Source organism: Sitophilus oryzae, unplaced genomic scaffold (genome assembly GCF_002938485.1).
Source record: "Sitophilus oryzae breed Bouriz unplaced genomic scaffold, Soryzae_2.0 scaffold_1898_pilon_pilon, whole genome shotgun sequence".
Classification (NCBI taxonomy): domain Eukaryota; kingdom Metazoa; phylum Arthropoda; class Insecta; order Coleoptera; family Curculionidae; genus Sitophilus; species Sitophilus oryzae.
In genome coordinates this window covers 367,967-382,837 of record NW_022146610.1, presented here as the reverse complement: position 1 = coordinate 382,837, position 14,871 = coordinate 367,967, and the positions used below count along the sequence as shown (strand labels likewise).

General features: G+C 31.0%; 1 protein-coding gene across 1 annotated transcript in view; it reads right to left on the bottom strand.

Moving 5' to 3' along the window:
* Positions 1-1,568, bottom strand: part of LOC115883389 (farnesol dehydrogenase-like) — a 55,853-nt gene extending 54,285 nt beyond the window's left edge. The window contains exons 1-2 of the mRNA XM_030901757.1: positions 1,429-1,568; positions 1,211-1,376 (exon numbers count right to left, since the gene is read on the bottom strand). Of these exons, the coding sequence (XP_030757617.1) occupies positions 1,211-1,312 (102 nt within the window). The 5' untranslated portion in view covers positions 1,313-1,376; positions 1,429-1,568. The remainder of the gene's footprint in view (positions 1-1,210; positions 1,377-1,428) is intronic.
* Positions 1,569-14,871: the final 13,303 nt, after the last annotated feature.

The window sequence follows — 14,871 nt, the reverse complement described above, 5'->3', positions numbered from 1 at the left end:
AAATAATAAAGACAAAACTAATGTCAAAAATAAGTCGGGTGTATATAGGGTGGATTGCAATACTGTGATGCCGTGTACATAGGCCAAACAGGTAGAAATTTAGATATAAGGATTAAAGAACATGTAAAGTATATTAATAATCTCCAGCATAGTTCTGGTCTTGCAACTCATTGTATAGTAAATAATCACAAAATTAATGAAAACTCAATTAAGTTACTACACAGAGAAACAAAAGGTAGACGTTTAAATTACATTGAACAGTTAGAAATACTAAAATCTGTTTAAACGAAAATAATGTTAATGACCAACAAGGATTTCTAAACACATTTTTATTACCCCTATTGTAAACTCTCTGAACCCACCCCATAGCAAATATATATATATATATATATATAGGAATCACCCCCTAAAGTTTTTCGCATTTGTTTTGTATATGTTTTTTTTTAATATTCCAGTGATAACCCATTTGCACGTCCCAGATGAATTTATCGATACTTTTTTAGTATTAAAATATGTAGCACTTATAGTAACTTTTATTCTCAAAATTTTAGCAGTAGCGTTAGCGTAGTTTTTATTGTTATAGTTTATTACCCCTAAAAATATTTGCACTGATTTTAGACTCACCCTGTATACATGGTGTCCCAATATACCATGTATGTACTTTTAGAAGTAAATAATTAAGTTATCGAACAGAAAATAACGTTTGTTTTCTTGCAACAAGTTTAAAAAGAATATCAAATTTTTTAACATATATTTTGTGAACTGAAATTCAGATTTTAATGAAATTTGAAAGGCTTATGTATTGTTAGAGCCTTTAACACTTGAACTTCACAAAAAAGACAAAAGGGTGCAAAAAGGGTGAAAACTACCCTCATTTCAATATGAATTCTGGTAGAAAAATTAAAAAAATATACTTCCTACCACTTTTAGAATAATTAAATAATAAATTCTTCGTATACTCGCTATTTAAACCGTGAATTTGTAAGTACTAGTTGTTTACGATATTCTCCGATGGTGGCAGCATCGGCGGAGAATGCATCAAGCCTATAAAGTATAAATGACACCACTAATTTATTCAAAGTACTTGATAATACATTTTGAAGTAGTTATTGTTATTAATATTTTTTTAAAAAGCCAAAATATAAGTTAATAAGTATCTGAACTAATTTTAATGGCATTTATTGCTAAATTAATAAATATTTTTACTTACGGTTACTCCTTCTTTCACTAAAGCTTTCACTAGTTCTCTGCCAATTCCAGCTGATGCCCCAGTTACAACAGCAACTTTACCAACGAACCTCTCTAGAGACATTTTACAAATACAATGACTTTAATAATTGTTTTTTATTTTCAATTTAAAACAGTCTGGCTGATATCTAAAAATAGCCTCTTAATATATGAGTACTTCGATATCTATCAAAGAAATACCTCTGATAAACGTTCAGATAATTTGGTTTTACTATGTTCCAGTGCTGTAAATATATTCGCAGGAAATATGCTTCGTGTTTTGTTTAATATGAATCGGTAATTTGTAGTAATTATTCAATTATTCCCACGAGATGAATATCTAAAATTAATTAGGTACATGTTAGAAATAAATGCGTATCTGACATGTTTAAATATATACTGAGAGATAAAAAAAATGAGAACACCTATAGGTAGATCCTACAATAAAAAAATTCGGAATTTTGTTTAAGTACAAACCTAAAGTATGTATGAAGATGTATTACAGGAAAATATTTTAACTTACCTACATAGGATGGCTCAAAAAAGAGTGAGTGGATCGGGACGATGCTTTTCAAATGGAACACCCTGTATATTATTTTTTATTAGATATAGAATTAAATAATGAACAATTTTTGTATTTAAAGTATTTCAAAATTTTTAATGGTTTCGTATTATTTCATATGGCTCTCTCAACGGTAAAATACGAGAGAAAAATCATGGGGTTGCATCATTTTAAGTAAATGTATAAAGTATGTATTGGGATGTATTTTAGGAATATATTTTAACTTCTATAGGGTGGCTCAAAAAAGTGTGAGTGAATCGGGATGATTTTTTTTTTAAATGGAACACCCTTTAAATTTTAGCAATTTTGGCTTCCTAGTCTGTACTTACTTTATACTTAATCCTAACATATGAGTAAATATATTTCGGTAGTTTCAGAGATATTAATGATTAAATAAGAAATACAGGGTGTTCACCACATACGACACGGATTATTGTAGCTAAACGATTAGATTTTTACAAGTTGTTTTGGGTTCGTTGAAGGACTATTAGAGCTACAATTTAAAAATATTTTTACAAGATACAGAGTGTCCCAAATAAATAAAAAATATCAAAGTTGTATTTTTTAAATAGAACACCCTGTATATTATTACATTTTTAGTTTCTACGATAAAAATTTTAAGGCTTCATTTCTCCAAGGGTATCAAAGTTTTTAATACTAAATATTTACTGAAGTTTAATTATTGATCAGTTATTGTATTGTAATAATAAAAATAGTACTATCTCATACAGAGTCCCTAATAATTTATTTTAAATAATTTCTAGCTTTAAACAGCAATAACTTGTTTAATTTAAATGGAACGCCCTGTATATTTTAGGAGAATCATACGCAAAATTTAATTATACATCAAATTGTATTATACCATTTTTTACCTACCCCTTCAAGTTTTCGTAGAAAATGCATTTTCTTATAATTCAGACATCATTTTATCAATATACCCATGCAATATTGACATTTTAGATTGTTTTGAAAACGATAATATTACCAGCCTATTTGTATACAAAAATGAAACTATTTAAATATTTATAAAAGAGTTTAATTAAATATACCATTAATTAAATATACCACCCCTATTTCCGCCCAAATATTAATTAATCACATATTTAATTGTGTTAGTTACTTTCTATAATTAGTGATAATTTTTGCCAAGTTTTATGTCAATTTTTAGCAAATGACGTCTAGGGATTGACCTCGCCAAAATTATTACCGATTGTCATTCCCCCGCCGTCGTCGATTTCGTTTTTTTTCTATCATTTTTATTCATTATCTCATCACTTAAAAGATGATTTATTGCACAATTTTTGCAACTTATTTTAGGCTAATTAAAAGCAAATAAAAATAAATGATAAAATAACTTTTTCGAGTATTTTTGAATTTATCTTATTGTTATAAATTACATTAATGTTGATATTATATAATGTACATGATGTTCCAATATTCCATAGATATAGAACCATATACATTCGTATTTTTAAAATCTTCTTCTTCGGGTTCCATCTCCTAATGGAGGTTGGAAATCATCATGGCAATTCTAACTTTGTTAACGGCTGCTCTGAATAACTGGTTTGAAGTCATTCCAAACCATATTTTATCACATATTTAATTGTGTTAGTTAATGAATTATTCTAAATAAATGTGGATTTGGAATCAGAAATCAATATAATTATAAGTTATGAAAATGAACGTCTCTGTTGTTATAAATAAGCATTCGTCAAAAAATTAAATAAAATTGTGTTACTTTTTACCACACTGTTAATACACATACAAAATTCAGTTTTTTAGTATTTGGAACAATTATTGTTAATCAACGCAAACAGTCTATTAATGTAGTTTGAATACTGGAATCATATTAATTGTTCCTCTTTTACAAATACTTAAACAATTTTTTTTTGTAATGACAAACTATATCGACAATATCAGTATTTGTAGCCTTTAAAAATTTGTTACATCTTTAAAAATAATCTAAAACGTCAATATTCCATGGGTATATTGATAATTGAGGTCTAAATTATAAGAAAATGCATTTTCTACGAAAACCTGAAGACATAGTTAAAAAAAAATTGATTTGATTGTATAACTGTATTGACAATACTCCGCGTCATATGGAGTGAACAACCCTGTATATATTTTTCAATCCTTCTTAATGTTCTTAATGTCCTGAAATCAAAACTATATTAGGTGTTTACTTTAGATAGTCTGTTCTTACTTTGCTATAAATTAAATATGGCAATCGTAAATCATATAGGATGTTCAAAATTCTACGCGAAACTTTCTAAAATATAAAAAAATGCTTTGTTTTTTTTTAAATGGAACACCCTGTATATTATTTTTTCAGTGGACGGAGAATTATTGTAGTATACTTCATTTTCACCAATCTACCACATAAAGGAACGTAAAATTCCTGTTTAATATACCCTTTATTTTACCTTTTGTGCTGCACTATCTATCAATGTCATCTCCGTCATCCACTTGCCTGCACTTTTAAACAACGATAAAGTGCAGTTTCACCTGTTCACGTTATATATTATAGTCTGCAAACAAAGAGATATTAAAAGCTACTTAGGCGGTATTATTTTGAATCGTGTTACCTGGCTTATAAACTTTGGGGGACGGCGAAACACTTAGGGAGATGAGCTGTAAAATGATTGCCAGACCGACGGCAAAGAGTGTTTAAGGTAAATACGGTGAAAAGTTTGAAAAATGGCACGGTTTAGGTAGGTAAGTGTTTTCCGGGTTCTTTTCAAACAAGCAAGGAAGAAAATTTATTAAAATCTCTAAACATTTTGTAATGCTTAAATTGTGGATTGTATGAGAGGTAGGAAGTTAATCACCGACAGGGTGTTACAAAAAACATGTGCCATATCTCTTGGGAAGATTCCTCACGCAAAAATTAGATATATTTTAGAGTGTTAAAATCTTAACATCCCTGATTCAAAAAATTCTTTACCAACACAGGATACCCGATGAATGGCGAACCAGCACCACTATCTTGATGTTTAAAAGAGGAGATAAGAAGCTGCCCTCAAACTATAGAGGCATAAATCTTCTAAGCACCACACTAAAACTTACGACAAAAGTGATAACAACCAAAATAAATGACTTAACATGCTTAGCAGATGAACAGCAAGGTTTCAGATCGGGCAGATCATGCACAGACGCGGTTTTTGTCATAAGACAGATAACAGAAAAATCAATCGAATATAACAAACCAGCGTATATGTGTTTTATTGATTTAGAAAAAGATCGTGTGCAGCTAAGAGACGTTGTACACCTTCTTTACAATAGGCAAATCCCACACAACCTCGATAAAACCATACAAAACATATATGAAGCGAACCAAATTCAAGCTAAAATTAACGGGGTCCTGACCGAACCAATAAATGTAAGCTGTGGTATCCGACAAGGTGACTCCCTGAGCCTCTTCTTTTCGACATCATTATGGACGAAATAATAGGAAATGTACGTTTACTGAAGGGATACAGTATGGGCGACCAGAAAATTACTATTTTATGCTATGCCGATGACGCCGTATTGGTAGCTGAAAATGAGAACGATTTACTGCGCTTATTACATCGATTTAATTGCACTGCTAAATCACTTAATATGATAATATCGACCCAGAAAACGAAATGCATGACGACATCAAAAGTACCACTAAGATGCAAACTGGAAGTCGAGGGCAATGTTATTCAGCAAGAGATGAAGTTTAAGTATCTAGGCATAGAAATCTCAGGATATGGTGATGTAGAAGCGGAGGTGCGAGAACGGACAACGAAGGCAACTAGAATAGCAGGATGCCTGAATGATACAATATGGCGAAATAAAAACATTGAGGTGGAGACTAAAGCGAGAATTTACAAGGCAACGGTACGACCAATAATGACATACACTGCAGAAACTCGACCTGATACAGCGAAAACTAAACAACTACTAGAAACAACCGAAATGAGAGTACTACGCAGAATAGCTGGAAAGACGCTTCTGGACAGGGAGAGAAATGAAAGCATAAGAAGAGCGTGCAAGGTGGAAAATGTAAATGAGTGGGTACTCAGCAGAAAGGAAGAATGGAACGAGCATATCAGCAGAATGGACAACAGGAGGATAGTGAGAGTTGCACGAGAAAATACACCGCTAGGTCGCAGAAGCTTAGGACGTCCACGAAAACGATGGAGCGACAACTTGTCAGTCTGACCGTTAGAGACGACGAAAGCAAACAGGCGATTCGCCTAGCATGAAGAAGGAAGAAGAAGGAAGAAGAAAGTCTTAACATTTTTTGGGTTAATTATAATTTTCTTCCAAGTAATTTTAGCATTTCTAATGAAAAATTTTGAGGGTAAAAGTTACTATAAATACGACATATTTTAGAGCTAAGAAATTGTCGACATATTCACGAGGGACGTGCAAATGGGTTATCACTGGAAAATTTTTCTAAAAAAAGCATGTACGCCATTGACTTTTTTTCATGTTAGAGAAATACAGTTTAATGCCGATTAAAAGTTGAGTCTTGATATTTTGTCGATTTCGCCCTCCTTGATGAGATAAACGCAATTTTATTAATTTACCTTGATCCAAGTCTAATAACAACCCACCAAGCAAAAAACCTCACTTTACATTTGCAACATTGCAGTCAATCCCCAAACAGTTTGCTTTGTAATGTTTGAATGTTGAACATTTAGAAATCTTGTGTCGTGATTGATGAAACCTTGCTACAGAAACATTGTTTTTGAATGGTGATTAAAACGTTTTTTCTGCAACATTGCAACAACGATTCAAATGAAAGATCCGCGCAAGTTAATATTAATTAATAATATAACAAATATACTATAGGATCAAAAAAACGGCGTCTAGTTGGCTTGGAAATAAATATCGATGACATTCCCCATATAAAATGACAGCGATTTTCTTTCCATAGCCATCGCTGACGTCTTTTTTTTCGATCATACGGTATAAGAAGTTAGGTTAGGTTAACGCACTTGTTTTTTACGTTTCTGGTATCAAATTTTATATTTTATGCTTTTCGAATGAGATTTTAATGAATGTAAATGTAAGTATAATTTTATTATTATGTGTGTTTTAATAATATTTAGCCATGAATAAGTATAACAAATTTTGTTTAGTTTAGTTTGTTTTTAAGCTAAATTTTATGATTTAGGTTAGCTTTTAACCAACTGAAAATTGAAGTAGATAAAATCAGGATACGAGTATATCAATCTAATGATAAAATCACAAATAATATTCAGTATTAATTATTCTCAATAATATTTTTTTAATTATGTTATAATCATTTGAAATTTTTAAAATAAGGACATAAAGGGGCCTCAAAGATTACTGTCACAAGAGGTAAGTTTCTCATTGTTTTATATTTATTACAACTGATTGTTTTTATTTTTACTACTTTAGAAATGATTGGATATAGATTTCAAAACTTTACCGAAGAGGAAATTGAAACCATGAATAAAACAATTCAACATGCGAAGATAAAATATGAAAAATTCAAAAAATCAATTAAAATATAAGTTTGCTTTTCCTTCTACATACGTTTAATGTTATACTTTCCTTTTGTATTTTTGAAAAAGAAATATAAAATAATGTTTATACTGTACCTATATATTTTGTATTATTTCAGGGACATTCAACTTTCAGATTTTTTTTAGAAATTTGATTCGGAGGTCAGAGTTGAGTAATTCCTTATTTAATGAGCGGCCGAAAAGATCAGTAAGTTCTCAGTACTTGACAATATTTTTGATATTTTTGAAACAAGTAAGTGATAAATTTCTAATTTTTATTTGTTTTTTTTTCAATTTGTTTGACAAATTCGACTTTCTTGGTAGGGATATATTTACCGATCATTTTTAATTTTTCTAAGTCAATGGATATAGAGATATACCTACATTTTTTTATCAATATTGTTTATGTTTTTCATCAATACAATATTAGTAAAAGTATATTATACCTATCTGAAAGTCTACAATTTAATACCCATTAATGTTTCTGTTGATTATAACCTATTACTGATGTATTAATGTTAACATAAAATTGCATAAAATTGCTAATGTTCGCAAGAAAAAACTGTTTTATTAATTGATAAGTAAATATATGTATAAAATGGTTGTTTAATGTAAACATTATCTATTTTTTGCTATATTATTTTAGCAATAAGTCAGTTAATTATAATTAATAACATAATTTTACCAATATTGTATTGACGTAAAATTAACAATATTGCTAATACATCCCAAATTAGTACTTTCTTGAACGTTACATTAGCAACGTTTCAATAATATTGTGAAATGCAACCTTGCACTGCAATGTTATTTGGCGGAAGATTACGCTACCCTGAAACCTTGCATAAACCTCCCTACAATGAAAAAAGCAATGTTAACGTGCGAAAGTTTTAAATAAGTACTCATTGATTCCACATCAAAAAATATGAAAAAAAGTCCCTATAAACATGGGTATGGAAATGCTAAGTTTTAGAGTTACATTATGTCAAAACTTTTTACAATTAGTTTTTTTATTTGAAATTTCTGTAAGTTGGACTAATAATAATAATAACCAATAGTAATAATATTTAATAATAAATTAGGTAAAATATATAATTTATTACTTTTATTTTTATTTTAATTTTGTTAATTGTGATTAATAAAATTGCGTTTATCTCATCAAGAAGGCCGAATTTGACAAAATATCAAGACATAACTTTTAACTGGCATTAAACGGCCTTCCCAGTTTTGATATTAAAATAAATAAAGTCAGTGGCGCACATGTTTTTTTTTGAATGTCCATATCGACATCCCTGATGAATTTATCGACACTTTTTTAGCATCAAAATATGTAGCACTTATAGCAACTTTTACCCTCAAAATTTCATTCGAATAACTAAAAGTACTTGGAAGAAAATTATAACAAATAAAAAGATTATTAAGACTTTAGCACCCTGTAGCTACGAAACAAACTAGAATCGGACCTTGCTTCTTATTCTAGCTATATCGTTTGCATTTCCAGAGTAGTAGGGATTTTATTTGCCTAATTTGTTTAGCTTGTCTAGGCATTCTTTAACTATTTTGGTTTAACCATTGACTAAAAAGGCGTCCATTGTTTCCAAAGAGACTTGGTTTATAAATCCAAAAGAAGAAAAAGAGAAAAAAAAAGAAAAACAAAGAGAAAAAAATACCCCAAGACTTTGAATCTTTTTTTGGATTCTTTGACCAACTTCGAATTAATGATTATTGAGTTGATCGCTCTTAAGGCTACTGACTATCGGATAAGATTACTGTTGAGGGTTGGAACCTTTGGAGTTACACAGCAAAATAAAACACTAAATCACCACAATACACGAAAACATTTTTACTTTTACACTGGACGCGCGTTTCGCTAACCATGTTAGCATCATCAGCAGATGATTATAAACTAAAATACAATCTACAATCGGGGCGTTTATATACTCGCTCAGTGGGCACAGAGTGGGCGTGGCAAGATCTAGCCAACCGAGTCAGAACCCACCGAGCGTAACAGTTAGATGTCCGCCACTAGAGTAGTAGGAACAAAGAACTTGAAGGAATTGGACCGTTGTCTCTGTTCATACTATCTTTACATTTGTTAATTCTGATGCTTTCATATGCATCTAATTACCTCTAATTTGAGACATGTTTAAGTAATTTTAAGTTATTAAGATCTATACAATGTTCTTTATCAACAATATGTTCGGCAACGCAAGATTTATCAGGTCTACCATATCTTATCTGAGCTAAATGTTCTTTAAATCTAGTTAATATTGATCTTCTAGTTTGCCCAACATATTTCTGATTACAATCTTTACAAGAAATTTCATAAATACCCGACCTTTCCAGTAGAGGTGTTTTATCCTTTGGATTACCTAATAATTGTTGTAACTTATTATTAGCACTATACACAAGTTTATAATTGACATTCTTAAAAATTCCTTTTAGACCACGGGATAACTGTCTATCAAACGGTATTGAAAAATATTTGGACGTATCTTTCTCCACTTGAAAAGTCGAATTTTCAGAAATCATTAACCTATACCTACGTTTTCTAATTAATTTATCAACTAGTGAAGGAGAATATCCATTACACTCAGGCACATTCCCAATGTAATCTCTTTCTATTTCATATCTTTCGTTGGTAAGTGGAAAACTAAGGAATTTAATCTGCTGATGATGCTAACATGGTTAGCGAAACGCGCGTCCAGTGTAAAAGTAAAAGTGTTTTGGTGTATTGTGGTAAATCGGATAAGATATATGTATATTTCTTGTTCCGATAGTTATGTTTTCAATAAGAGTGAAGCAAACTTACTTATCCACGTACAAGTTATACGTTCCAAGATTATTTTATTTTTTCTCTTTTGTGTGTTGGTAGAGGAATGGCGTAAGTAAAATGCAAGCAAATACTGACGAGAATGTAAATAGTCTTCGTCTGAAAACGACGATCACGTTACAACACTATCAAGTTAATCGTCTGAAACTTTTCGTCGGTAACCGCTATCCGCAGCAAGCCGAAACAGGAACCCTGTGGGACTTACGGGATTTATATCGCCTAGAATTGTCGTCGTTTTTCTTTTAAACGTCAAGTACTGGTATAAAATTATATAGAGTGATGTACGACAGTAACATTCCTTTTTTTAAACCGAATAACATTTTATTTCTGTACGCTATGTTAATCGTACAAAAATTAAGTTCTGGAAATTTCCAGTTCATTTTTGTGTGATTTCCCAGCAAGTCTTTTTTGAATAAATGAACCCGCTACAAAGGTATAGATATTATTTACAGTTCGGGGTTGGTACTTTTCAAGTTTAAATTAGATTTCTGAGGTGGCTATTGACGTATTTACTAAAAACAGGGAAATGTTTTGATGGTTTGTTGACTTCAAAAATGAAATTCGATTGACGACATCTTTCATTTGTTTTTAACCCCCGTGGCGTGGGTGAAGTGAGATGGAGATCATCGAGACATTGATTTTTCTCCGAAGAATAACCGTAGCTCCGATTCTGAATCACTTACTTATAGAAGAGAGCAAAATTGAGTAATCAATACCAGAAAAGAAAGAGATGTGGTATATGTTAACCATGTAGCGTTTTTTATAAAACATTACCACTGCGAACGGCAGCTTTTCATCGGAGAGCAGTCGTGGATAAGGTATTTCACTAGAGAGAAAACTAATCAATAACAATAAACAAAAAAATACAGATATTGGGCGCCAGGCATGTACAGAGAAAGAAAACACAGTTGTATATTACTTAAAACTAATGACTATATTTATTCATGATGGACTGTGATGGTAAATAGCATTGTACAATTTTAATAATTATTATAGTGGTTATATGTCAACGAAAGTGGTGTTAAGAATTGTACTAAATATCTATGAAAACAACTATGATAAAATACAAGACATGTAAAGTTTAAGAGAATATATGAAATGTAGCATTACCTTAATTAATTTGATATATTTTATATGATGTTAGTGCAATAATAATATCTATAAAAAAGTAATACTATTACAAGGCGTAATATAATGAAACCTAAAATCTAAATCACGTTGTAACTATTGAATCGACATAAATGTTCTTAATAATGTAACCACTAAATATAGTCTGTACGATATTATTTAAAATGTACGTTACTGTTTAAGACTGAAAATGTTTTAAATGTTAAATGTAAAACTAGAACTTAAATCTACACTTAGCTGTTCTTTATGTAATCTTGCTTCAAACAGTAACAGCGTGAGGTGGTCTTGCATCTCTGTACTGTCTGTCGGCGATCCTGTTGGCCAAAACAACAAAAGGGGCCAGAATGAGGACACCATGAATCACTACAGCCGTAACTACTGACTAGGCTTAGAAATGGGAACGAAGCAGCATGGAGCTTACGTTGTATCCAAACTGTGACTATATGGGGATACTACCCGTACCTTGGAACACTACTAGGACCTTGGATTATGTCCGTAACTTGGACCATAACCTTGGACACAGTCCGTCCCTAAGATAACGGTACAGGGGAACACTACCCGTACCTTGGATACTACTAGGACCTTGGATAATGCCCGTACCTTGTAAATAGTCCGTACCTTGGACCCTAAAAATATGAAACTCTTGTTTAAAACCAAACAAGGTCTAATAAACAAAATAAACCTACCTCGAATTACTTCCGAGGGCTCAATAATAAACAAAGAAACTGTCCTTTCTTCCATGTAACATTCTGGAGGACAAAAGAAAAGGGACGCCAACGTGCCAGCAAAATACAAATACAAGTTAAGTTGGGACATCCAAAACTCTACCCTAAAAATACGCAGTAATAATAACGAATTAAAAAAGATAACATCTCATTTTTACCTGTAACTTCGAAATAGCAGCTGATTCAAATTATACAGCAAGATTTTTATAATTGCAGTTTCTCGGAGCAAGGATTTTTTGATGGTGACAGTCGGACGGTCAAAGCCAAGTGAAGTTAAGCACGGAGAGAGTTGACAGAAGCGATGTTGACAGTGCCTCCACAGAACAGTGAAACGATAGCAGGGTTGCCGACTAGAGAACGTAAAATTCCGCGTCAAATAAACTATCCGGCCTGAACGAGAGGGAATCCGGTGATGATAGGTCAGACATTATATATTATATATAAAAAAGACATGTAACGAACTAAAAACGTTACAACCATATGTCAACGAAGAAATTAAAAAAAAAATCTCATTAATCAAATGTGCACGATCCATGTGCGGCAAATGCAGATCCTATATTATTAGCGTGAACTGAATTTGAAAAAGTTATGGGAGAGAGAGAGAGAGAGAGAGAGATCTGTTTGTTCACAACAGAGAATAGGTACATTAAAGAAATGCTAACTTCATGTTAAAAAATGGAAACAGACGCCACCTGGTGTCGCCTGGCAGTACTAGCGAAATTGGGGGGAATTGGAGGGGCGGGGCTTAAAAGAGGGGAAATTTAAAAAAAAATATTTTTATAAGTAGGTATTACTGACTTACTGTTTACAGTTAATAAACATATTTTTTATTACTTTAATATAATTTAATGTATTAAAAAATATGTCTATTAACTTTACACAGCAAATCAATGATATTATTAAAGACTTATTATTTTCAGAGAAAATTCATAGTAAATAAATTACACATTAGTAAACAATATCATTTATTTTTTAGTGCTGCGATTTATATTACAATAATATTGAAATATATATATATATTTTTTTAACAATGAAAAAGAATATCCCGGAACCTGAAAAAGAAAGATGATCAATTAATGACTTAAATTAGTTCAAAATACATTTGGCAAATAACTAGTGAATTGGAAAGATAAACATACTATTAAAAAGACATTTTAATAGTATGTTATCATCTATTTACTGATAATACATTACATAAATATATAATAGGTAAATAACATGCATAAAGCACTATGATACAACTACCTGTATCATGATAACACACTAATATGACAAAAAATATATGCTAATTTAAATTCCTTTAATGATCTAATGAAACACTATCTAGCCTCAATGCATGCCATTCCAAAGGCAAAAAAAACTGTTATACCAAATAAATATAAGCTGAATAAAACATAAACCAAGCGAACGTGCATAAACAACCAAAAAATGCATCAAAAAATACTTTTATCAGATCATACCCTTGGATATATTATGTATTTTATATATCGCACATCCCGTTCAAAAGTTTACTAACTCAAAATAGAGAATATAGAGAATATTGTCAGAAGAAGTAAAAGAAAATTTAAGTTAAGGCAATATGCTCCTTTTTGCATATTAACGGCCAAATAGTATAATGTTGATTTAATAAAATTTTACTGGCATCCTTCTGAGGTATAAATCAGATTAAAAGGACATTGTTTTTTTAATAATTGTTTGTTTTGTAAACATTTTTTGAAGACAATACAGTTTTGAACGGGCTGTGCGATATAAACAAGGATCTTACTATTATTTGAGGTTAGAAAGTATTTAAATAATATAAAACATAATCAAAATCATTTTTCATCATAAATTATAGAGGTACTTACGTGTTTTGATATTATTATCAGGAAATAATAGTCTAGTTAAACAGGTACGCTGCCAGGCAAGGTCTATTGGCGGGTCTTTGCAAGAGTTGAATTCTAAAAATACAAAAATACGTTTACATCTTAGTTGTATTTACGAATAAAGTATTTGTGTGTAATTTCTGACTTACCAGTTAACTGAATAATCGCATTAAATACATCCAAATGGTAATTTAATATTGTAAAAAAGCAAAATTGTTTTAAATCACTTGCCAGGACAGCCCGGCCAGCTTCTTTGTTGGCAAAATGGCCGCGGTATCATGATTTAAGCAATGTGAGTGACAAAGAAAGCCAATGCCTGGCAGATGTTGCTTTCTTTGTCGTTGGTCCTGGCACGTTTAAATTTGACTGTTGCCTGTTTTCCCATACAAGTGACACCCCCGTGGTTCACAACACGTCCCGTGCAAAAGTAAAAGTGCTTTAGTGTATTGTGGTAACTTAGTGTTTTATTTTGCTGTTGTAACACCAAAGGTTGAATGTTGATTATAATTTACATTTTGAAAATAATTAAATAAGAAAAACATAAATTAGTCTTGTTTGAGTATTAAAACCTAAACATCTCTAGAGAACTCAAAGGACTAAAAAAAGGGATCCTAAATTTACTGACAGAAGAAAAAAAAACGGTTTTTCTTTAAGCTCGTTAGACGACAGAACACGATATATTCTGTCCCTTAACGAGACAAATGAGAATTAAAGCCAGAACAAAAAGGAATACAAAACGGGAAGAAAAAAAGTTAAATAAAGTCGTATTTTAAGGGTACATTTAAATGCGAATGCCTAATTTGTTTTGTCTCTTTGAAGGATTTCTGTTATTTTCGGGCATTGCTTTAATTATGTATGTAAAATATTTTTGTGTTTGTTATCATAAACAATGTTTTTGGCTTTGATTTTTAGTTTAAGATGGTTTGATTCGAACCACCCTACGGTAAAACCTATCAATTAAAATGAATTTACAAACGTAATATGTAATCTAACAGGAGGAATGTTGAAGAATTTAGGAGAAAGTGCT